Source organism: Lagopus muta, chromosome 24 (assembly GCF_023343835.1).
Source record: "Lagopus muta isolate bLagMut1 chromosome 24, bLagMut1 primary, whole genome shotgun sequence".
NCBI lineage: Eukaryota > Metazoa > Chordata > Aves > Galliformes > Phasianidae > Lagopus > Lagopus muta.
Genome location: NC_064456.1, coordinates 2,281,671 through 2,305,670, shown reverse-complemented (window position 1 = coordinate 2,305,670; position 24,000 = coordinate 2,281,671). Strand labels below are relative to the sequence as shown.

At 51.8% G+C, this 24,000-nt stretch overlaps 1 protein-coding gene across 3 annotated transcripts; it reads left to right on the top strand.

Annotated features, from left to right (window-relative positions):
* The first annotated feature begins 30 nt into the window (after nt 1-30).
* On the top strand, nt 31-23,658 carry SLC41A1 (solute carrier family 41 member 1). Of its 3 annotated transcripts, XM_048926121.1 has the most exons (12): nt 5,602-5,709; nt 6,066-6,132; nt 6,220-7,271; nt 12,409-12,516; nt 15,981-16,052; nt 16,334-16,478; nt 16,576-16,722; nt 17,260-17,407; nt 17,961-18,040; nt 18,751-18,885; nt 19,919-20,067; nt 21,224-23,658. In XM_048926121.1, the coding sequence occupies exons 3-12, from the start codon at nt 6,894-6,896 to the stop codon at nt 21,407-21,409; spliced, it is 1,548 nt and encodes a 515-aa protein (XP_048782078.1). In that variant the 5' UTR covers nt 5,602-5,709; nt 6,066-6,132; nt 6,220-6,893; the 3' UTR covers nt 21,410-23,658. The 3 variants fall into 3 exon arrangements, with proteins under 3 accessions (XP_048782076.1, XP_048782077.1, XP_048782078.1); XM_048926119.1 differs by lacking the exon at nt 5,602-5,709 and adding an exon at nt 31-2,854 and having other exon boundaries at nt 6,066-7,271; XM_048926120.1 differs by lacking the exon at nt 5,602-5,709 and adding an exon at nt 5,042-5,364 and having other exon boundaries at nt 6,066-7,271.
* The last annotated feature ends 342 nt before the right edge of the window (nt 23,659-24,000 follow it).

The window sequence follows — 24,000 nt, the reverse complement described above, 5'->3', positions numbered from 1 at the left end:
GCGAGTCACAAAGTTTCCATCAAAACAAGTCCACATATTTTCCAGCCTGCTGTAGTCTTTGTACCCTCCTTGGTGTTCTTTTGATGCAAAAATTAGCTAACTCTGTTGATGTGTTACTGGGTAGTAAAGTGAAGGCTTGGATGGTGTCTCGTGGTCCCTTCCAGTCTTAACTGTTCTGATTCTGTTGTAGGGATCATGTTGCAAAAATCCTGTCTTAGGCCACACTGTTGTGCAGTGGAGATGCTGTTGTGGTGTTTAGGAGGGATTTGTTGCCTGTTCTAATAGCAAATGAGCCCTAAAGACATAAAGCATCCTTCATTCTTCTGTGATTTCCTGTCCCCAAACAACAATCGCTCATCAGCTGTGCTTTGGTGAGGGCTGTTTCTTTAAAAGCAATTCATTTGAAGATTCATTTTGCTGCTGAAGGAAAAGTGAAGAGCAAAGCAGTTCTGGGAAGGCATGGTTGTTTTTGGCAGGTAACGTGCAAATGTGTGCCATGAGGTTTTGCTATTGCATTTCATTGCAGAACCTCATTAATTACTGCTCATCATGCGGTGCCTCTGCAACGTGCAGATATTCAGCAGAGCTTTCATGCAACCTGAAGGCACTCAACTGAAGGCCTCATCCATCAGGACGCAGTGGTGGAAAGCACGTTTTCCACCTTTCCCCATTTCTTTCCAGTTCATTTCTGCTTTGTTTTTTTTCTATGCAGCAGCTTTGCTTTCGTATTCCCAGCTGATGAGCAGCCGTGCCACCTCATCTGGCCCAATTCTGAAGGGTTGCTCAGCGTTTGGTATCTGCACACCTCTTACAGAGCAGTTCTTCTTCCCTGCTCCTCTTTCTGTTCATATGATGTGCTCTCCAGAAACGTCTCTCATCCTGTGTGGTGTTTGAAATCTTAGTGTCACCATGTAAATAAAAACGTAAGGATGATGCTGCAGCCTTTTCTGCTGAGATCCCATACTTTGTGCAGCATAAGGAATTGCTTGGGGATATCAAGTACACCGTCACAAATACAGATTGATAGCTCTGGCTCTTTTTTTTTGTCATGAGTCACAGTGCTGTGGTCATTCAGGCCAATTACCTCTGATTCATCAGAGAATTAAAAGCCTGATTTTCTATTCTGAAGACACGTAACTTGGCGTTGTATCTACCAGGGTTGTGAATGCTGTTTGCATTAGTCAGATTCCAGTACATTAACAGGTTCCTGTGTTAAAGCCATGGTAACTTCCTTCTTTATAGGCAAGTTTACAAAGCTGCCATTCTTCTGACAGTGGTTTCTCAGAGCAGCAGGTCTGTTGTTCAGAAGTAGCAGCCTGCTTGCTGGCACCCCAGCTGATGGAGGGCCGTATGTGCCTGCAGTAGGATGGTGAGAAGGTCATACTCCACACCTGCACTGTGTAAAGCAAACTCTGTTGCTAGCATCTATTTAAAACAACGTGGTTTATTTTGAGACCTGAGTGACCACGCAGAGTTCAGGCACAGGGCTGAAGAAGAATGCAGGAACAAGGTGTTTACAGAGTTGTTTCCCTCCAGCCTTACATTTGGTCCATGCTCTTGGCTCCTCTTTGCCATTTTGATTGCTGTTTCAGTGGTGAATCTATTTGCTCAAGCAAGTGCTATGAGAACACAGTGCAGGCTGTGTCCATCACTGAGCCCTGCTCTTGTCAGTGCCACAGAGCAAGGCATTTAAGGTAGATGTGAGGGGCAGATTCTTCACTCAGAGGGCAGTGAGGCCATGGAGAAATGTTGGTGCCCCATCCCTGGAGGTGCTGCCTGGATGAGCCCTGGGCAGCCTGAGCTGTGGTGGCAGCCAGCCCACGGTGGGGAATTGGCCAATCCAGCATTGGCCTTTGCACTGCATGCAGTCCTCAGCAGTGGCAGAGTTGCTTGCTGGCACTCAGAAACACTTACAGCCATGGGTTGTCATTTTAGTCCCTAGATCCAGCTCTTAAAGCAATGACACTGCCTTCACCTCTGAGGTCTCTTTTACAGCCCTACCAGTCGCGTGCCACCATCTCCCAGTGCTCACAGCAAAGCCTAGAGGTGTTCAGCAGTGCTGCCCTGGGATTTATTGGCTTTAACCAAACAACACAGACGAGGCAGGCAGCGTGTGGTCAGCACTGCCGTGCAGGGGGCTCAGCTCCACTTCCACAGCTGCCAGGGAGGCTGTGATCAAGAGCTCAGCATGGGGGGGAAGGGAGTGCCCTGCCCTGCCCTGCACTGCCCTGCACTGCAGAGATCTTGCTGACTGATTTCAGAGCTGGGATGGGGGGCCCCAAAGGAAGCTGCACTCAGTTCTCAGCAGGAAGGAAAATGACTGCATGGAAGGGTGGTTAGTGCAACGGGTGGGAGACAAAGAGTGAATGCACTTCTGTGTCGGCCTGTGCCTGGGCAGTGGGGTGTGAGGGGCAATGTGCAAAGTCACAAAGCATATCCCAGCAAGCTTTTTGGCGTATCTTTTGTTTTATAACTTTAATCCAGCATCATTATGTGGTTTACTGTAGCCCTGTGAGCACTTGGATCGTTGAGCACTGTGCCCAATAGTGCACTTCTGGGACAGCCACATGGAGGAGCCTGGCTGCGCTTCAGTTACTTCTCTAAGTAATCAGAAAGCTCCTTCTAGCTCGTGGCAATAATCCTCTGCTCAGGGCTGTGCTCACTGCGTGGCAATGCTGAGGTTCTCTGCATGCTTTCTGTCTGGCTAGCACAGCTCTGCCAGCTGATTTTTGTGTTTTCTGTTTGATAAAGGTGATTAGAGAGAGGCAGCAGCAGGTTACTGTCACAGACTGATCCAAAGCCGCAGCAAGGGAGTTGAGCTCCTCCAGAAAGCTTACAAGAGGAAACCTGAAAGGTTGGTTGTTTTTCTTTTTCTGGCTGTACTACAGCCACTACATCTGTTATGTACGTATCCAAACCACATTTAAACTTTGTAGCTTCCCTACTGACCGTGCTCTAACTTTGGTACAGGGCTGATTTCAGCCTACCTGGCAAGCTGTGTAAGTACTTAAGAAGAGTAATGTGCCCTGCAGTGCTTTTATCCTTCCAAGTCCACTTGGATACTTAAATCTTGTTACTGCAGTGCTGTGTAGTTTTACTTAGACACCAGAATTAATCCAGTGTCCCCTTTGGGCTGTTGGGAAGTGAAGGGACCATTATGGAGTGGGGGATAGTGGAGAGTTGAGGTGATTCTCACTTCTCCATCCCAGCAGCCTTGTGCTGTTAGTCCTTTTTTCGCCTTAATTTCAGCATATAAATGAATTTGCAGCTTATATCCGGAGCAGAGCAGCAATGAGAGGCATGTCCCCAGTCCCCACGTGGCAGATGTCTGTGCTGTCACTGGATCAGCAGCTGTGACACAGGAATCTTTGCCCTGGAGCATGGGAAGCCAAAACCTTCCAGCTCCCCTGTGCCAGGTGCTCTCCCATGGCTGAAAGCCCTCAGGATGTTCCTGGCTGAGGGCAGCCTGTGTTTGTTGCAGCAGACACAGCACGTGGGTGACACCTGAGTGCAGTTGAGAGACATGGTTTAATCCTTGAGAAAAAGGATGGTGCTGGTTTTGTTTGTTTCCAGGCTAGAAAACAAAATTCCATGAGCTGCGTTTCTTCTTCCAGATCAGGGCCAGATTGGGGTCAGCTTCCAGTGTTGCCTGCTATGGTGAACTGTGTGCTCAGGACTGACGTCTGCAGGGGTAAATAAGTCATTACCCATATCCTCATTAGTCTGAGTTTGGATCTGGGACGGACTGCAGCAAAGCTAGAACAGGGAGCAAAGGGTCCAGACCTCCCAGAACACTCTCACATGATATGACAGCTTTTAGTTTTGACCAGCTTTGACCAAATTACTTTCTTTTGCTGGATCTTCTTGTTCACGTCCAGAGCAGGACAGTGCTGTGTTAGCGTGGCAGTACTGAACTCACGTGAGTGCTGTGAAACACATGGCCACCAAGTTCCATGATCCAGTGTAGCTCAGTGGTAAATCCTTTCCTTTCCAAACGTTTGTTGCCTTTGGTACCTGCTCCCCTGTAATTGGAAAGCCATTTCCTGCCCTTTCATCCTCTGCCTTTCTGATCTCTGCGCGTCAGCGTAGCTGCTGAGGATTTCATCTATTTCTGTTCCCTTGTCTCATGTAGCTTTTTGTCTTCATGCTTCCACTTCCTGAGCGTGCAGCTGGCCGGGCTGCTGATCAACAAGGTCACATTTTGGTGCACGTTGTCTTTATGGGGGTGGGGGAAGAGTGGTTATTCTGGGGGAGAGATGAATTTTCCAGGTCAGGAAGGAAAGATGAAGGCACAGCCTTGCAGACCAGGTTTGTTTGGACAAAGGAAGATGAAGGCTGGGGGCAGGATTTGAGGCTGCCATCCCAGCTGCACTGTGGAACTGCTGCTGATTCACATAAATACAGAATGGCCCGGGTTGGAAGGAGCTTCAAGGATTATGAATCTCCAACCCACCTGCCACAGGTAGGGCCACCAACCTCCACATTTAATGCTAGACCAGTGCTTCAGTTTAGATATCACTTTGTATGCCTCAGATTTTCTATGTTTCTTTGCCAGCATCACATCACAGGTTGTGAGAATTAAATTAGCACAAATATATCACTAATGCTCGTTAGCCTTTGGAACAGTGGGTTCAAGTAGACAGAGCAGCAGCAGATAGGAACAAAATGGAGTGCACTTGGGTGCTGTTAAGGCACTGAAAGCAGCGTGCTGATGATCTGCTGCAGCAGTTCAGCTTTCTTAGACATCTGCAAAGGGTTTTGGTGCCAGGGGGAGTTGGAAAACCACGGTAGTTTTATTTGAGCTATCTTCATACTGCTTGATAGATGGATCATAGACATATTCTGTATGTATAGCTGGATGCATTCTGCTGCGCCTTTGCTTCCAAAGTACAAAACGTTTCAGCAAACTCCCAATACTCAACCATTGATGTGAGCAGAAAGGAGTTAAGCAGCACAGCAAGCATCTTTAGAGTCGTCAGCCTCGATGTGTGTCCTCCTGCCTTCAAGGAGCTGCCTCCTTGCTGTAAGGAATGAAGTCACCGCAGCCGCAGGGCACAGGTCTGAGCTGTGCTTCCTCTCCCATGCACGTCTCAATGCCGGTGGTGCTCCTGAGCATCCCCAGGGCACGGAGTTGGGCATGGCGTCACCTCCGGGCAGCAACTCGTGGTTGGCTGCTTCCTGGGAGGAAAGGAAAGGGAAGGGAAGGCAGGAAGGAAAAACAGCCGCTGGTCACAAGTTTCATTTGTGCAAGGGGAGGGGGAAAAAAAAAAAAGGAAATAAAAGGGAAACAGGAATCAGAGCTCGGTTCGGTCAGGAAGGCAGAGTTGTGCTCTGAGCGGGGAGGAGCAGCTGGAGGTTTTTACGGTGGGTTTGGTGCACGCGGTGATGTTGCAGGCTGTCTGTGCTGAAGCCTTCGGGCTGGCAGAGCTCTGAGAAGCAAAGGGGCGTTCGGGCCGCGTCGGTGCTTTTGGGCCTGCGTCCCAAACGAGCTCTCTAATCGCGGTGCCTCGCTTAATTGACGTGAGCTCTAATTACCAAGCTCCTTTTGGCTCGCGCTCGGCAGCGCGGCGGGCTCCAGGTGGGCTCGGCGTCACGTGACCTAGGCCACGCCCCCTTTTCCGGGTGGGGGGCGGGGCTTCTGCTCGGTGCGTGGGCAGCGCGCCCCTCCCCGCCGCGCATGGGCACGGCTACGGACGGCGGAGCGGAGCGGTGAGGCGAGACGGCGGGCGGAGGGGCGAGAGCCGCTCGGCCCCGCGGGGATCCCGTGCTGGAGGGCGGGGGGTCGGCCGAGGTCGCTGCGGGTGGTGGGAGCCGCGTGCTTCCCGCGGCGTGGGGGAAAAACGGCTGCGAGCGCTGCGGGATTGCGGCATCCCGGCTGGGGGCTCCGCGTGAGCGTCCGCGGCCATCCGGCACCGCACCGCGGCTGGGAGGAGCGACCGGAGCGGCGCGGCGGCTGTCGACGTGTCGAGCTGCGAAGGAGGATGCTGCGGGATGAATGAGGCGTTGTGCTGCGAGAGCCAAAGAATCCCCTTTTGTTTTGTTTTTTTCCCTTCGGTGTGTTTCAGGTGAAAGCCGGGTTTTCGGAAAGGAGAGTCTAAATGCCAGCTCCTTCCCTGCAGCCTGCTCGCCTCAGTAAGTAACCTTAACTGGGAGCTGCTGTTACTTTAAATAAGAACTCTCCGTGCCTCGTGCTGTAAGGTGAGAAATTTCTTTTGGAAGAGGACGGCGGTGACACTTGGAACTCGCTGGTGGTGCTGGCAGCTTGGCAGAGAGCAGAAAGCAGGCTGGATCGAAGCAAACGCCTGCAGGAGCTGTCAGGCTCGAGTTCTGCAGAGGAAAAGTGCCACTGGAGAAAGTAACAAAGCCCTGAGAGTAAGAAGAGCTGGATTGTATCACCCTGAAAGCCAACCCGTCTTACAGCTCTCCTCTGCTTCCTTTAAGCTTCTGTTTTATTCAGTGATCTTTACTGCATCTGTTTTTCTCTCTGCCTCACGTGTTCCATCACAACAGCTGTGCTGCTGGAAGAAAACCTGGAGAAAGATGTGCTAAAGCCTCACACGTCAAAGAGGAGAAGCTTGGATCCTGCCTTGGTGGCTGTGTAGCTCCCAGTGCTGGAAGAAAGGAGGACAAGGAAGAACTTGCTGTAGCTCCCAGGTCCCGCTGTGTTCTCTGCTGGCTCAGCTGTTGGTGTCCCCCATTCCTGGACTTTGCTTGATGGGGATCTCTGCTGCGGGAGCAGTCTCTGCACTCAAAGGCAGGAGAGCAGGGGTAGGAGAGGTGGCCTCTAGATGCTGGAAAGGCCATTTGTGTAAGCTCCTGGCAGAAGGTCTCTTCTGGAACAGCTGCTGGCTGTAGGCCCACCGAGCTGAGGTTCAGGATAGCCTCTGTGCAGCATGTCTTCCAAGCCAGAGCAGAAGGAGACCCACCAGGCCAATGGGGCCGTGCTGCCTGCTGTGCCCATGGACTGCCTTGTCAGTCCGGACCGGGGGCAGCTGGTGGAGCCCTCCAATTTCCTGGGACCTGATGGTGTCGGGGTGGAAGTGGTGGTGCTGGAGTCCCGTGCCAACGCTAAAGGTGTGCGAGAAGAGGATGCCCTGCTGGAAAATGGCAGCCAGAGCAACGAAAGTGATGACACCAGCACAGACAGAGGCCCTGAGCCAGCCTCTCCACTCAAGGAGACCTCCTTTTCCATCGGGCTGCAAGTACTCTTCCCCTTCCTCCTGGCAGGCTTTGGGACAGTTGCTGCTGGAATGGTGCTGGACATTGTGCAGGTAAGACTAATCTCTCAGGTGTGGTGCTGGGCTCTGAACCCCATCTTTGTAGGCTTGATCCTAAGCTAGGGGGTATTTGAATTGCAAGACTAGTTGGCAAATAGCAAATACAAAGGGAAGACTTGTGTTCCCTTGAATGGCAGTTGGGATTGAGGCAGACCTCAGTGGTGCCTGGAGCAAGGGAAGGAGCCCTTTGGTCACCCTTACACACTGCAGCCCTGCTCCAGCTCTTAGGACAAGGTCATGGCTATCAAACGTGCAGCCAAAGGACCTATCTGGGAACTGATGCACGTTCCTGCTGGGAATAATGTGGTAATCATCCCCTGATGATGACCATCATCCCAGCCCTGCTCCACAGTTCCCTGGGTCCCGTTTCCTGTTAGTGCCTGTGGTGTTTGCTGTACTGTTTCAGCACGCTGGGCTGGTGCCAGCTGGGTTAATGATCCCCGTGCTGCAGTGAGTGCAGGACACTTGCTGGTGTGTTGCTCAGGCTGAGTGGCCCTGCTCTGGCTTCTCATGTGCTCAAAGCAACCTGAGAGCAATTGGGCTAACAGGATTCCTTCCAAGAGCTGTGTGGAGCTGATTCTTAGGAAAGACCAGCCAGAGAGCTGGCTGATACCTCCAGCTGCAAACTGCTGCGTTACCAGACGTCTCCTTAGGTGTTTCGAGGTGGGTGGCACTGTGGGAAGCACACAGCTCACTTCAGCTTTACGTGGGCAATGTGCTGACTTACCAGGCCGTGCCTTTCAAGCATGGAAATCCAAGCAGGTGCCTCTGGCAGCTGATCAGCTGCTCACCCCCTCCTCCTGTGCAGAGTTCCTGGTCCTGATGCCCAGCACAGAGCAGTGAGTGAGGCACAAGGTTTGATCAGCAGCAGCAGGCAGGTGGTGCCACGTTGGAACTGCAGTCAACCGAAATTTCTCTTTGATGCTCTCTCATTGACTCAAATAGTGTAAACAAGCCCTTGTGATGCTGACATAAAGAGACTTATGTCAGCCACTTGTGTGTGTATTGATGGCAGTGATTCTGCACCTGAGCTGCATGCCAGCAGTCCTGTGTGAGGCCGGCTCTTTCCCATGTGTGCAGGTTGGCAGGCAGGCACTTCTTTTGCTGTTTTGCCCCACTGGCTGCTTCCTGCATGCCTTAGCACACTGGTCATCTTTACAGCTTCTCCTGATGCAACCTGCTGGGAGAGTTGTGAAGCATGAGTTGTGCCTCGGAACAGGAAGGGCTGGCTGTGCTAAATTAAGCCAGAAGAGATTTACTAGAATAGATTCCTTGAGAAGAGAGAAATTTCAAGCATGTTGTCGTTTGCAAAATCCTTGTAAGCTCATGTTTGGCTCTTCTGGCAATTTCCTGGACCAGGGCTTTGAACACAGCCCCAGGTCCTTCCTGGAGGAGGAACAGCCCTCCTGCCTGGGGAGGGGAGGGTCTGGATGGGATACTGTGGCACGCTGCTGTGCCCTCCTGCCTTTTATTTATGGCCATTAGAAGTAAAGCTTCATAATTCCTCTGTTCCACAGCAGCTCAGCGTGGAGCTACGCAGCGTGTTCTGCCAACTCCTTTAACTCCCTTTAGCCTTGGGATTAAATGAGGCATCTAAATGCCATAGGGTGGAAATGTGGGAGGGAAACGTGTGGTCTCAGCTTGTCTGCCTGTGGAGTCTGAGGAGCTGATCTTAAGAACTGGCTTCCCAGAGGCTCAGAGCCTTGGGGAAGGAGGCAGCGAGCTGCTGGGGGCAGGCAGGAGTCCCATTGCTTTGGATGTCGCCGTGGTTTGTGATGGATAGAAGGCTCCATGCACTCAATTTGCTCCACTTGAGACAAATAGAATAATCAACCAGCTGTAATTGGTCTCCCCAGTGTGAAAACAAGCAGCCCTGGCCTCTGGCCACGTTGTCCCATTAATGTGTCCCTATTAATTTGTTTCTGCTCCCTTTGGATTTGGAGACCTACACGTGTGCCACCTGCTTCTCTGTATACAGCAGGGCACTGTTGGCACTGTCCCCTCTCCCTGCAGAGCTTTGATTGTTGTTTTCCAGACTTGCCTGCTCCCTGGAGAGGCTTTAGATGGGGTTGAATATGGAGGAGGGCATCTGCTCATTCCCCATTTGGCCACCTCTGGTGTTAGCATCCCCGTCGGGAGCAGTGGGGAATGCTGAGCCTTGCTTCTTCATCCAGCTCTGACCCACTTCTCATTGCTGTGCTGTTGTCCCGAATTTCAGACTCACCCCACTGAGTGCTGTGGCTGTGGGGGTGATCCTGGAAGAATCTTACATGACTCCTCACACATCTGCTGTGCCTGGTGCTTTCCTCCTCGGGGCTGCAGCTCTCCTGGCAAGGCTGCTTGTCTCTTTGGGGCATTGGGAGAGGCAGCGATTGCTCTGACCTGCTGCTTCACAGCACTTCCTTCCCTCTGAGCTGTCCTGAGTCACCATCCTGCTCTGACCCAAGATGCTGCTGCATGCCTTAACCCCACACACAGCAACTGAACGCAGCAGAGGCCAAAAAAGCAGCTGTTGTCCTGGAAGTATCTGATGCCTGCAGGTGCAAAGCCTCTGAAACGCAGCAAGCCTGGAAGAACAGCAAAACACCACCTGGGCTTGATGCTGGAACCCAGTGCCTCTGCTGGGCAGATGTGGGTGAAGTAAGGCAGCCTGTGTGAGCTGTGCTGTCTGCTCCCTTATGGGGCGAGTGAAGAGGCTCTCCTGTAAGGCTGTGCTCTGCAGGAGCCAGGAGGCCTTGGAGTCGTACAAAGTGCCCGTAGACCAGTGTTGTGTAACATCTTATATTAAGCACGTTGGCAGGAGCCCACAGGTCCTGCTCTTTGCAGTAAAACGAGCTGCTGATGTCTGCAGAAATCTTGTTTTCTGTCCCCAAAGATGGCTTTTTTTCCTTTCCCCAGCAACACCTCTGTCTTACTCAGTTACAGCAGCTCCTGGCACTGGTTTGCAGCACAGCCTCCAGTAAAGGTTAACCTGCACGGCTGGCACTGGGATGAGGTGCAGAGGGCTGCAGCCCTATGCTGGCTATTGCCTGACCCTTTCGTGCCCCTGTGGTCTGCCTGGAGGAAGGAGGAGCCAGGCAGGTGTTGCACAGCACTTCCAGCCTGTGGTCAGACCAACGATGGCGTTCCTTTCATGAAGTGATTCTGACACCCAGCTCGTCCTGCTGCAGAGTGGGAGTGTGCAGCACACTGATTGAATTCCAGGTACTGCACAGGGAAGTCGTAGTAAAGGATTTGCCAGTTACAGCAAGCAGCAAAATCATTGTAATGACTGCCATGCCTGCCTAAAAATAGGCTGAGGAGAGCAGGGTTCGCTGTTCCTAGGTGTGACCTTAAAGGAAGCACAGCCTGGTGTGCTGCTGTGCCAAAGGAAATCTTTCAGACTGATTCTCCCTCCTCTGTCTGCTCGGTGGTGGGTGCTGCAAGGAAGCATCCCTCTGCACTGCTGGCTGGGATGGCTGTGCAGAGATGTAGCTTTTAAGGCACTTCTGGCTGTGGGCAGGAAGTCTCCGGGGCTCAGGCTCACTGTGTGCAAGCAGTTCAGAGGCTGCAGGGTTTCCTTGGGCACTGCCCATGGCAGCAGCTGGGAGAGAATTTGCTTCAGGAGGAGGTGAGTGTGTGGAACCTGCTGTCCTCGGGCAGTGGGGGGCTCTGAGGAGTGCCTGGAACAGCAGAGCAGCTTCCATCCCTGCACCCAGGGGTGGGAACGTTATTGGCTGTTCTCACAGCACTGTCAGATGTGCTAAAAAGGGGAGTGCTTTTTGAGTGGCTGAGAAATGGTCCCAGTTCATCCTTCTCAAGTGCTCAGCAGCCTCCTGTGATCACACTTCTCTCTCAGACTGTGCTTCCAGTGCTTGCAGTTTGAGCAGGGTACTGGAAAAGGCCTGGCAGGAAGCTGGAGCTCGTTGGCTTTTAGTGTCCCAGAGCCGGAGGCAAGCATCACAAAGGATGGAAAAATAAACAAAAATAACTGAAGTCTTTCCCAACAGGAAGGTGTTGATCGTGCAGGTAGTGAGCTTCATTCGCTGTAAGGTGTTGGCTGTAGTGTTCCTTGTCCTAGAAGGAATTCCACATCCTTCTGGGTGCTCAGCCTGAGCAGCACTGCCAAGGGGGGAGCTGAGGACACAGGGCCCAGTGCAGGTAACAGCAGGAAGGAAACTGCAGCTGCCAACGTGCTCAGCACAGGAGGCAGCTTCTGAACGCACCATTCCAGCAGCTTCCTCTGAGGAGGATGCCAGTTAAGCAGTGTGGGAAGCAGGGGTTATTTTGGACACAGTCATCCTTCAAAACGCTCATGAGAACAGGGAATCAGGCAGAGAGGTTTGCACAGCCTGCATTAATATTTTTTTTAACGTAGTTGTGTGTTTTTGGGGATGGTTTCATGTTTTCTGGGAAGCCAGCTGCTCTCCTATGAGATTGCATTACCCAACAGTTACTCTTTTTTTTGCCTGTTCTGTCTCTTGTCCAGAGAAACTGGCTCTGCTTTAGAGCCAGTGAGGGTGGCAAATACCTGCAGGTGTGCTGTATGTGCCAGGTAGAGCGAGGGCACACACCTCTGGGCGAGCATCTTAGGGTCATACAGCACCTTAGGTTGGAAGGGATCTTAATAACCATGTGTTTCCAACCCCTCTGCAGTGGAAATGGGAGCAGAGACAGCAGTGAGCCACTGCTTGGGGCTGGCAGCACCAGGAGCTGCAGCTCTGCGAGGTGTTTGGAAGAAGCTGTGTGGGGAATGCCTGTGGGCAAACTTCAGTGCTGGGTTCTGCCAAAACCGGCGTGTGTTGGGCAGAGCTTCTTCCTCTCTCCCTGTTCTTGGCCTCTACGTGCGTAAGTGTTTTGTCAGCAGTTGAGCTTTGGGGGATTTTGAACTGAAAGTTGCAGGCTGAGATGCTGTTTGTGAGCTCGGCAGGAACCGTGCGGTCACTGCTGTGTAAATGTCAGAGCAGTAACACTGCTGGAGAGCGTGGCACCAGGACTGGAAGTGAAACTGAGTCATTACTCAGGGCTGCACGCAGGCAGTGCCAGAGTGCAAAGGCAGTGGAGGAGGTTCTCAATCCAAAGCCAAGGTTTCTAACAGCTGTGATTTATTATTATTATTCTTATTTGGTCTTTTCTTGTTTTGATCTTGCAGCACTGGGATGTCTTCAAATACGTGACCGAGGTTTTCATCTTGGTGCCAGCACTGCTGGGTCTGAAGGGGAACCTGGAGATGACGCTGGCATCTCGCCTGTCAACAGCTGTGAGTATCCAGGGGGTGCTGAGGAGCAGGATGGCTGTTTTTGGGGAGGCAGGAAGGGATTTGCACGTGCATGTGAATGCAGTGACCACCCTAAGCAGAGGTTGGAGCTGAACTGTCTAGCCAGGTGTTTCCATCCCGTTTGACTGATCAGATTTCAAGGCTCAGAAGTCCTTAAGCTTTGCTGACAGTTCACTTCCTTGTCAGGACTGCTCGTGAGCCTGGAGGTATGGTGCACAAAAAGGCTTTGGCAGTTTAATACCTGGAGTGTTTGGATCTGGTTTCATTTGCAAGGAAGCTGGGTGCAGGCATGCAACCAGAGCACATGGAGCAGGCCAAAACAAGCCAGGTTCAGCAGGGCTGGGAGGTGAGAGCCTGCAGAGAGTTGTACAGAAAAGGCTGAGATGGAGGAGAGCTTGCAGAGAGAGCTGTCAGGTGGATTGACAGCCTCTTCAAAATGATGGAGAGGAATGGCAGGGCGTTTCTCTTGCTAGAATTCAGTCTGATTCTCACATAACAGTGAGCTCCCTATGAGAAGTGGAGACAGGCTCTGTTGGCTCCTCAGAATAGTGTCTTAGTCCAGCTGTAAATGAATTGCTTTGTGTTTAAACGTTTCTGTAACACAGCAGTCTCTCTGTAGCTGAGCAGAACTGGAGAGAGGCATCTTCTTTTAACGGGGACAGTAATACTCCATCTGCAAAGCATCTACTTGGATGTGACAGCAAGTGACAGCCTGGTGTTTCTGTGGGTCCCATGGTGAGCGTGTAGCTTTGAACCTTACATCTGCAGGGTGTTAGCTACCTGCTGTGTTTACCTCTACTGTTTCTGTGCTGGGTAGTGCTGGAAGAGAGCCCTTGCAGCCAGAGCCTGAGCTCAGCCTTGGCACTGCAGATGAAGAATTGTCTGTCTGGGTGGCAGCAGCAAGCATGGCACTGCTGCTTATCGTGCTCTCTTTCTGGTTGCTGCAGGAGAAAGCATAGAGAAGCATAGAAGAGCTCGGTGTATTTGCTGCTCTGGCTTCTCTTTCTTCCATCTTAAGCAGTGGGGAGATCCATGCTGAGACTCTTTGCTCCTCAGTGCCTTCTAACTCACTGAACCAGAGGCACGTGGGCTTCACTTGCCCTTGGCTTGGCCCCAGCTCTGCTGGGAACCACCTCCACCTGGAAACAGCTTCTCTTGGTGCTGATCTCCTCCCTCCAGGTGCTGCTGGAGAGAACAAAGCTGCTGTGCTCCTGCACTCCCAGGGTCAGGCTGAGCGCTGCAGCTTGTGGCCGGCTGAGCTTTGTTTGCTCCTTCATTCTCAGAAACAAATCCCTTTGTTTTATTCATTCCCTATTGTTCAGATCATGTCAGAATCCTCACTGACCCGAACACAGGCCATTTTCCCTCTTGGCCTTGGCTTGGCCAGCTTTCAGAGCACACTTTAAGCCTGGACTGATCAGGGTGAGCGCTTAGCTCTGCTAGGACCAAGATAGATAGCAAAGTTTTTCTGCAGCCTTGGTTTTCTCCATCCCCATCCCTGATGGGGTTGGCCCAGAGCAGCTTGGTGGGGAAATGAGGCTGTCCTGGCAGCCTGGGAAGTCACAGGAATGCAGAACTTTCTCCCATCTGCTCTGGTGGCTGCAGCAGAGTCACCAGGAAACTGGCACAGAGAGCATCCCTCCAGTTCACACGCCTGTCCTGCCTTTTTCCCCTGCTTTCCTTCCTCCCATGAAGGCTGTGCTGCTCCTGTGTGAATCTCCCAGCCTTGCACACCACTCCCTCGTATTGATGCATGATGGGCTTTGACAGCCTCTTTAGTGTTCCCTTTTTTCCCATGGGGAGTGGGCTCTCCTCTGGGCAGTGCTTCACCATGCAGTTCTCTTGCTCGCTCCGCAGGAAAGCAGACTTGGAAGGATTTCTGAGATTGTGGGTTTCTAATTAGTGCTGCATTAAGTCACCTCAGAAGCTCCTTTCGCAATTAAGAAGCAAAACTCTCCCATTAAGTTAAAGGATTAAAATCCTGTTGCCAGTGACTACAGCTAGGTTATGTTAATCCCAACCTAATTGCCATGTGGCAGGAATGTTAAGGTCAGGCTTCGTATGGAGCTCAGATTCCTGTGCTGGATGTGCTCAGTGCAGCTTGATGGTCAGGGTTTTGTTCTTCCCCAGTCTTTCTTCCCTTCACCTGAACCAAGCAGAAGAATTCACCCTGGAGATGGGCATATCTGAGTGATGGTGGACGTGGCCTGGCAGCTCTCTGCAGTGTGTATGCAGTAAGGAGGGTTGGCTGATCATAGATTTCTTCCTTTGTGTAGACCAGGAAAGAAACCTGAGGGGCAGGAATCACTGCTCTATTGTTTGTCACGAGTCTGACACTTTCAGCCAGTGACTCCATCGTGCAACTACTTCACGTTTCTTGAGCCTCTCCCTTGTGATTTCATAGTGACAAACTTGTTTCTCCCTCATGTTCATCAGCTTTGAATACTACAAGGCTGTATGCAGGTGCAATCTCTCTGCCTGTCCTTTCCAACTTACTGTGAGGACCAGAAGGTGCTGGGGAGAGCAGAACTCCTGTGTAAGCTGCGACCTGCAGGGGTTTTGTTTGGCTTGTATGCCAAGAAATTAAAGCAGCTTTCCTTCTGGTTATTCTGATTAGCATCTCCCGTAGTGATGCCAGCTGACCCGTGTGCCATGGCTGCTTCCTGCTTCTCACTAGGTCTCCACGTGGCATTAGCCTTGTTTACTCAACTTTTATCCCCACCAGCGGTTCTTGCTGCCAGCTCCTTGTGCCCACGTGGTGCTGCTCTGGCCTTGTCCCGTGTCAGAGCTGGGGGCACTCAGCTGACCTGGGATCTGTGCAACCCCTGCTTCCTTCCTGGCTGGCCAAATCGAGGGGTAGTGTGACCCGACTGGGCCTGGGCCAGGCTTGGCTTCATCACCACTGAAGTAAATTCAAGCAGCAGCGCGTGGCTCTGCGTGAGGGCAAAGTGTATCTTGTTGCTTTGGCAGGATTCTCATCAGAATTTCTATTGCTGTTGGTTCTGCCTTATGCTGCCTCCAAAATTCCTTCTGTAGCGCTCTGCTCTTGCTGCATAGGGGTGTGTCAGCCCGTTCCTGTTGATGGAGAGAGGTGTCAAAGCTGAAACTGGGAACAGCTTTGGTGTGCTGGGCTACAAAGCCAGGTTAACTGTTGGAAGAGCTACAGGTTGTTGCTTGGGCTTTGTAGCCTCTGTATACAGAACTGTGTGCCCCAAACTTGGCTGTCACTACAGAGATGTACCCTGGCTGTGCATCTGTGTGCACATGGACACACGTGCCTTTGCTGCTAAATTGCTCTGCTATGAGAGGTGAGGATTTGCAGTCATTATTCTCTCCTGCTCCTGGCACAAACCTGCGTGGCTGGAAGGCAGGAATCTGACTGTTAGCAAGTGTGAAATGCCATCCGTCTTTTAATGGTCTGATGATGCCATGATGTCTTCTTGCAGGCTAATATTGGCCAAATGGATACACCCAAAGAGCTCTGGAAGATGATAACAGGGAACATGGCTCTGATACAGGTAAGAAAATGAGGAAGAAAACATGGGAAGTTGGTAGCTGTTGAAATCCAGCTTGAAGAGGTGTCAGAAGGCTTAAATGTCTTTTCTTGGGTATTGACTTGGGTATTCAGTATTGCACGTCTGGCAGGGGACAAATGGCACCTTATTATCCCTTGGTCACTTTGCCCTGAAGGTTGAACTTGGTGTTTCCTTGCTGAATGCTAACCCAAGTAAATGAAATATTTTACCCCAGTACCATTTTGCCTCAGTCTTCTTGATGATTATTTTGCTTTTCTTTTCAGGTTCAGGCTACCGTGGTTGGCTTCCTGGCCTCGATTGCAGCAGTGATATTTGGATGGATTCCAGATGGGCACTTCAGCCTTGACCACGCTGTCCTGCTCTGTGCCAGCAGCGTGGCTACTGCTTTCATTGCTTCCCTTGTTCTGGGTAGGAGATGCATCATGTACGTTCTCCATGCACCTCTTGCTAACATGCTGGGCTCTCCTTGCCTTCATCCTATTTTCTTCCTCTTTTTTTGCTGTAGGCATGATCATGATTGGAGTCATCATTGGATCCAGGAAGATGGGAATCAATCCTGATAACGTGGCCACACCGATTGCTGCCAGCCTGGGGGATCTCATCACCCTGGCTCTGCTTTCAGGAATCAGCTGGGGCTTGTACAAAGAGCTGGGTGAGGAGCAACAAAAGGCTTTTGTCTCTCCCTTGTCCTTGCCTCTGCTGCAATGTCTCCCTTGAGTTTCACCCTGTCCTTTATCCTTAATCCTTCTGGGGCTTCTGAGTGCCAGGAGCTTGGTAGGGCTAAAACAGTGGGGGAAGGCAGCTTTGGTTTTAATCTTGTGTGCTGTCAGCACCAGCTGGGGGCTCCTCAGTGCAGAGCTACAGCTGTGTGCTGTACATTTCCTCCTCCCTCTCCTCCATTCTCCTTCTCTGGTGGCTGGGTTGCAGAGGATGTGACTCAGCCAGATTCAGTCAAAGGTGAAGCATTGCTGGGAGGTCTCACCCAGGACTGGGGAGTAGGAAGGAGCAGTTGGGAAACTGAAGATGCACTCAGCAGGTGCATGAGGAGGAAAAGCTGGCTCTTGTTTGTATGGTTCTGACTGTGGGGATGGCAGCTCTCTGCTGGCAGGGCTGATGAGCTCAGCTGAAGTATGTGCTCACTGCTGAGGATGTGTCCTTGATCTGTTGCCTTTGCTTATTTCCCCCTCAGAGAGCAAAGCATACGTGAATCCTTTGGTGTGTGCCTTCTTCATAGCTCTGCTGCCCATCTGGATCATCATTGCCAAGAAGAATGCAGCGACTCGGGAGGTGCTGTACTCTGGCTGGGAGCCAGTCATCATTGCAATGGCAATTAGCAGGTAGGAAGGTGTGCAAGAGTTCTGCTCCCTGAAACACAAACAGAAAACACCCCTTTTTTCCCCCAGCCCTTCCAACCCATTCGTGACAGATTCCAAAAGAAGATGGAGAACCAAACTTCTCCTTTCACAGTGGCCTCTGCCAGGAAGCAGAGGTCAGGTTGTGTTTTCCATTGGGATTGAGGCCCAGGGATATTGAGCACCTGACTGCTGGAATCCAAGGCCTCAGCATTGTGCTGAGTGCTGCACAGCTGGCACGGCTGCAAATCCTGACCAGCAGTCCTCACAGGAGCCTTCTTTGCCCTCTGAAGGGCAGGGTTGCTGTTGATTACTGTGTTGCAGTAAGCTGTATGCTGGGGGATAAAGACTGTGCTGAAACTTTCCTTTATTACCAAATATCAAGGCCTTAAACCACGCACCTACACCTGGGGAGGTTGCACAGGTCAGTGGGTGGATGCATCACCCAGTGCACACACTGCAGCAGAGGGGACCTGCAGTGCTTTGTGTGCTGCCTGATGAGCCTTCAGCACTGACCTCTTTGTTCTTCCCTCTGCAGTGTTGGGGGTTTAATTCTGGACAGAACAGTCTCAGATCCAAACTTTGCTGGGATGGCTGTCTTCACACCAGTTATTAATGGTAAGCTCCTTTCCATGCTGATATTGCAGCTCTGATGGTTCTTGGCAGACGCTGAAATTGGCCTCTGCCTCAGTGCAGGCAGATTAAGGAGGCTAATTCTGCTAGATCACCAGTGAGATGAGGTTAGACCCAGCCTTTACAGCAGCGTGGCTTCTCCTTCAGCAGAGGGTAACAGGTCTAGGGGAGGCTGTTGCCTGAGAGAAGCTTTCCAAGTCTGAGCCACAACAAGAGCTGTGTTTGTTTTCCACTTCTGGCTGGTGGAAGACACCTGATCCAAGATACAAGCCCTGCAGCACTCAATAACATAAAGATTTGGGTTTGCAACTTGAGTCAGGAAACTTAGTTTGTTCTGGAACGAAGCTTTGACCTCCTTTCTGCCTAATGAACCAAGGGAACTCTGTTGTGCACTAGTTCTTAGCCTTGCAATAAATTAATTCTGCAGCAGCGCATCTTTGGGTTGGTGAGTTCCAGAGTTTCATTGTGCTTCATGCAAAAAGCAGCAGCTTTAAGCTTCCCGTGTCTGTTTTGGTGACCAACTCGTCATGTTTGTTTCATATATTCCTTTCAATCAAAGCTGCCATGATAGAATTGTATGTTTGTGTCAGGAATAGACTGTCATGCACTGTCCCAGCACCTGGTTGTGCTGGCTGCTGAAAATGGCTTTCAGATGGGATTGAAATGTTGCCTTATTTTGTTCTCCTTACCTGCAGGTGTGGGTGGCAACCTGGTGGCAGTGCAGGCGAGTCGCATCTCCACTTACCTGCACATGAGTGGGATGCCTGGAGAGAGCCCTGAAGCAGCCCCTCGCAGATGCCCCAGCCCTTGCAGCACTTTCTTCAGCTCAGGTACTCGAGTTGTGGCTTGAGATGTGTTGAGTTCTGCCAGCAGCAGTTGCTGCAAATGGCTGGCTGAGCTTGGCTGCGGCCGTCACTGCAGTGCTGTCACAGGAAATGGTGGCTGAGGCTCAGAGGCAGCTGTCAGCTCGTGGCTGTCTGCTCTTCTGGCCTGCCCTGCCCTCTAGAGACGGGTGGACCTTTAGCAAAGCTGCAATGCAAGAGGCCGTATCCCTGCTGGATTAGGAACACACGTTGCCAAAGTCTCATGCCCTGCCTGTGTAATGCTGGTACTCCTACACCCAGTGAATCTTTTCCAGCTGTTCAGGATACCTAAACCTGCCTTGAGGGCTGCTTGAGTGTTACAGGTCTGCTGGGCCTGCAGAGCCACTGTTACAGAAAACTAGCTTGCAGATGCTTCTTAGCCCTGCTATTTGTAGCAGTTGTGGAGCAGAGAGCGGCCAAACCTGCATTCCTGGGTAGTGTGGGGAGAGGTGGTTATGCTCCAAACTGTCTGGGGGAGGTTTGACACTCCATAGCCTGGGTTCTGGCCTTCTGATAGAGAGGCTGCCACCTGGAAAGGGAGATCTGAGGTGCTCTGTTCGTGTGTACCAGCTGTAATCTGCAGGGTTTGGAAGCAGAAAGGGGCAGAGGTCTCCAGTGCGATGATCACCTGTCAGAAAACTGATCTCCAGACAAGGTGCCAGCAGAGCTCCAAGGAAATTCAGTCTTGATGGTGGACTCCTGGCAGCTTGGAACTTAATGCTGTCAGAGGTGGGACGAGTCCTTTTGGCAGCTGGGCTTTGAGAACAGCTTTTGCTCTGGGGGCAGAGTTGAGCTCTCCTACCAAGTTTGTTGGAGTCTTTGTTCATCCTGACATTTAAGTCAGCATCAGGGTGCTGTTTTCCAGCCTAAAACTGGACTGCAGAGATGAGAGTCCAGTGCTCTGGTGTCTGCTTCTGCTTAGCCCCAGCTGTAGGTGGGCTGCAGAGCTGCTGTGTTCCCATCCCACTGAAGCCTGAACTCCAGTTTTGTTTCCCAACAGATGTGAATTCCCGCTCTGCCCGTGTGCTCTTCCTTCTGGTCGTGCCTGGACACCTGGTTTTCCTTTACACCATCAGCTCCATGCAAGGTGGACACACTACACTCACCCCTATTTTCATTGTTTTCTACATGACAGCTGCACTTCTCCAGGTGAGCTGAAGCCCCTCCAGGGGGCTGCAACTGCTCAGGCTGCAGTAAGGAGCACTGCTGTGTCACCTGCAGCAGGGAGCTGCTCTGCCAGCTGTTGTAGATGCATTGCTGAGGGATGTATGCAACCCCCAAGAGGTCTCTGCTGTTTCCTTCTTCTGTGTTAATCTATTCTTTAGTCATCTGAAAAGAAAGCAGGCTGTGCAGTTTGCAGGACCCCCGTGCTCGTGGCTCTTCCTGCCCACATGGGGAAGGGGCCTGGCACTCCTGTTCCTCTCACAGCAGCTCTGTGAGCCCACAGGCAGCGGTTGGTGTGAGGGATGTGCACAGACCCAGCTGCTCCTGCTGCAGAAATGCAGCAGCTGTTTGCACGAGCAGTTGTCTGTATAGCAGGGAGGGGAGAGCTGCTCTGCTTGGGGAGTTTTGTACAAAGCCTGGCCAAGCTCCCTCTGTTCGCCCCTTGGTTTTGGTGTCCCCTAAAATCAACAACTGAAGCTGGCTTGAGAAAATGAGTCGGAGCTTCCATCAGAGATGAGGGCAGGGAGCTGTCATCCGAGAGGCTAAATTTAAGTTATGAGCTCCTGCTGGGTGCCTGGGCATGAGGAGGGGGCTGCTGCTCACAGCTGCTCTGTGAAGCCCCAACATGAGCAGCATGCAGGCTGGAGGCACTGGGCTGTGTGGTTCTGTGGTGCTGAGGCCTTCCCAGCCCTGAGCAACCAGAGGTGGTGGTCAGAGGTATGCAGCCTCTTCCAGACCTTGTCCCATACCTGAGGCTTCAGAGGATCCAGTGTGGATTTGTGCTGTCTTTAATCACTGATGTGAAGGAGGTGGGGAGAATGTCGCACCCTGGTAGCTTCAGCTGCTGGGAAGCTGCTCTTTATCCCTGGGATCCAGATGTTGCTAAGAGTCCTGTGTGCTTCCCAGTCCTCTCTTTTGGAGCTCTGCGTGTGTTACTCTGAGCTTGTTCTGGTTAGATCTGAAGGTGGAGATGCAAAATGTAGAGTTGCTGGTGTTTGGGTATCAGTGCACTGAGCCTTTATGCTTCAACGTGACGGGGGCACACGAAGGGAAGGAGGGGTGAGGGGCTGCAGTGCTGCTCCATGAGGACGGGGGTTGCAGAGGTTGGGGCTGACGTGGCTCTTTTCTGCCTCCCTCCCAGGTTCTCATTCTGCTCTACATTGCTGACTGGATGGTGCACTGGATGTGGGGCAGGGACCTCGATCCTGACAACTTCTCCATCCCCTACTTGACAGCGCTGGGTGACCTGATCGGAACGGGGCTCCTTGCTCTCAGCTTTCATGTCCTCTGGCTTATTGGTGACCGGGATTCTGATGTGGGGGATTAGCTCTCCCTGCTGCTCCTCCCCTCCTCTCAGTTCTCCTCCATTCATTTTTGTCATGGTTGTTTTTCTTCCACCCTTGCTCTCCTCCTTCCCCCCCCCCCCAACCCTGTCTCTCACGAGACTTCATCTTTGATACAAGATTCTCATTATTTTCAATGGGAATTTTATGTGGTTTATATTTCAAGCCAAGTTTGTACAGAAAAATAAATCTAGTTTTAAGAAGGACGCGAAAGTGTAATGAGACAATCACCAAGTGCAATTTCCTAGCAGTTGTCTGACCAGTGTTCCAGGGGAGCTGCCCATCAGTTGATGGAGCACACAGGAGGCCCGCCTGTCCCAGCCACTGGAGGTGAAGGGCTGCTTTGTTCGCTTCATAAGCGTTTTAAATACTGAAGATAAGGTTCAGATGTGTGTTGCTGAGAGGGCAACTTCTAGCAAAGTGCAGCCTTGTGGGTGAGGACACGGGGATCTCCCATTTTCTGTCCTGTGACCTTTCTTCCTCATGTTTTCTCCCCAAATCCCTCCCCTGTGCCTCGCACCCAAAGCATGCAGCTCTCTGGTCCGCAGATGATCCAGTTTTGTGCATTTAGGCTTGCTTTTAGCTGCTGTGTGTGTGCTGCTGCTGGGCCTGCTGCAGCTGGGCAGGAGCTGCTCAGTACCTTCTTTTGCTGAGCCTGAAGCATTTCAAACTCGGGAGCCTTATGCTACTGCTGTCTCTTAGAAGATGCCATCTGTGTTCAGCCGTTGGCTTTCCCTGTATGCGTAGGAGAAAGCAGGAAAACAGGTCAGCAGCACAGCCTGAGTTGTGCAGCTGTGCATCGTTGGTGCAGCGCTGTGTGGCTCTCAGCAGAGCGCCCTGCTTGCCTTGAGCTGCACGTGGAGCCTGGGGTTGGTGACAGCCCAGCAGAGCCTGAGCAACTGTGAGCCTTATTTCCCTCCTGCTTTTTGTGCTGCCCAGCTGGGAGGTGGCCAGGAAGCTTTCCTTTCCTCTGCCTTTGCAGGCTGGGAGGATTCTCATGCAGTCTGCAGCATGCAGTTCTGGCTGTGTGACTGAGGCGTTTGTAAATCATCTTCCAGAGTGCTGTCAGCACTCAGCACTTTGTACTTTTCCCATTTGGAAATTGATTCAGTGAGCTGAGCACAGTTTATTTAAGCAGGTCTTATTGACTTGGAAGCTTCACTCAGCTGCATCGAGTTTAAGTGATGCACTCAAGCAGACAGCACTGTTAAACAGGCTCAGATGTAAACTGAATGCACGTGTGCATGGGAGAGAGCTTCTAATGTTGGTAGGGATGGGGATCATAGCATCCTATGGCACCCAGTTTTGGTGCCGCAGTGCCCAAAGCACAGGGAGACGCCCTCAGTGCCCAGCATGGTGCCCTGGCTCTGAAATAACACCTGAGCTCTCACAGAGCTGTGCTGCTGCCTGGCCTGTTTGCCTGCAGATCCAGAGCATCACTGGAGAGCTGCAGGATTTGGGGTTGCCTACAGGCTGCTGCGTTTCTTGTTTTGTCTGGATTGGCTTCAGTTCCTCCCTTAGGTTGTCCTTAGTGTTTCTTGCACAAACAGGCAGTGCTCCCTTCCTTACCTTGCTGATGTGAAGCTCGCCTTCCCCCTCCCCATCTCTGTGCTGTCCTTAGCTGCAGTAGCTCTGACCCTCCTCCTGTTCCCTGCAGTGACTCTGGCTGCTCGCAGGTCTGATTCAGCCGCAGCTCTATTCAAAAACACCCAAAGGAAAACCAAAACAAACCAACCAAACTCACAGCCCAAAGCCAGCAGTCTGAGCCTGGGGACTCCTACAGCATCCTCTGCTGTCACCTCCTATCCATGCCTGATGCCGAGGGCTGGATGTGAGCTTTCCTTCTGCTAACACACGTCTGTGTGTGGCCGTGCCATCGCTGCTCCGTGCTGTGATATCAGCTTTTGGTTCCCCAGGAAAGAAGTGGTGCCAGAGCTGTGCTTGTGGTCTCCCATGGGCGCAGAGGTGCTGCGGGGTGAATGGAGTGGTGCAGAATCTTATTTAGCATTTCAGCACATTCACAGCCAAAAGCTTTTCCCACCACTTGCACTCGGTTGCATGGCCCAACCTACAGCTGACTGCAAATGAGAAACACCCGTTTACTTCTTTTTATTAAAGGAAAAACAACAAAAGGACTGTCTTAATTATTTATAGTTACTGTAACTGGATTGACGGATGTCAACTGCTGATAAATTATATTTCGTTAAATAAAGATGACATTTATTTGTGTGGACTTCGGTGCTGTTCTTTCATCGGTCTCCATGTGTGGCTCAAAGCTGCTCCTGTTTTGCAGCAGTGATGCTCTGTGTTCGGCTTTGGGGGGATGGAGGGAGGAAGGAAGGAAGGAGGTGTGGGTTTGTGCTCCTGGGAACTGATGGCAGAACGCAGGGGAACAGAACCGAGCTGTGCATGGGGGGGGGGGGGGGTCAGGAAGAAGTAAGGAAAAGGCTTTCCTATGGGGAGGGGGTCAGACAGCAGAGCTGTGCGATGCCCTGCACAGGTCGGTGACGGCTCCCAGTGATGTGCTGTGACTTCTGGCCAGCCCACAGCGCTCAGGGATCGGGGCTCTGTGATC

Excerpts from the sequence above, each read along its gene's own strand:
- SLC41A1 (XM_048926119.1), top strand. The coding sequence starts at position 6,894 with ATGTCTTCCAAGCCAGAGCAGAAGGAGACCCACCAGGCCAATGGGGCC. Across the intron at positions 16,053-16,333 it reads GGAACATGGCTCTGATACAG|GTTCAGGCTACCGTGGTTGG; the intron begins GTAAGAAAATGA and ends TTTTCTTTTCAG. Across the intron at positions 18,886-19,918 it reads CAGCACTTTCTTCAGCTCAG|ATGTGAATTCCCGCTCTGCC; the intron begins GTACTCGAGTTG and ends GTTTCCCAACAG.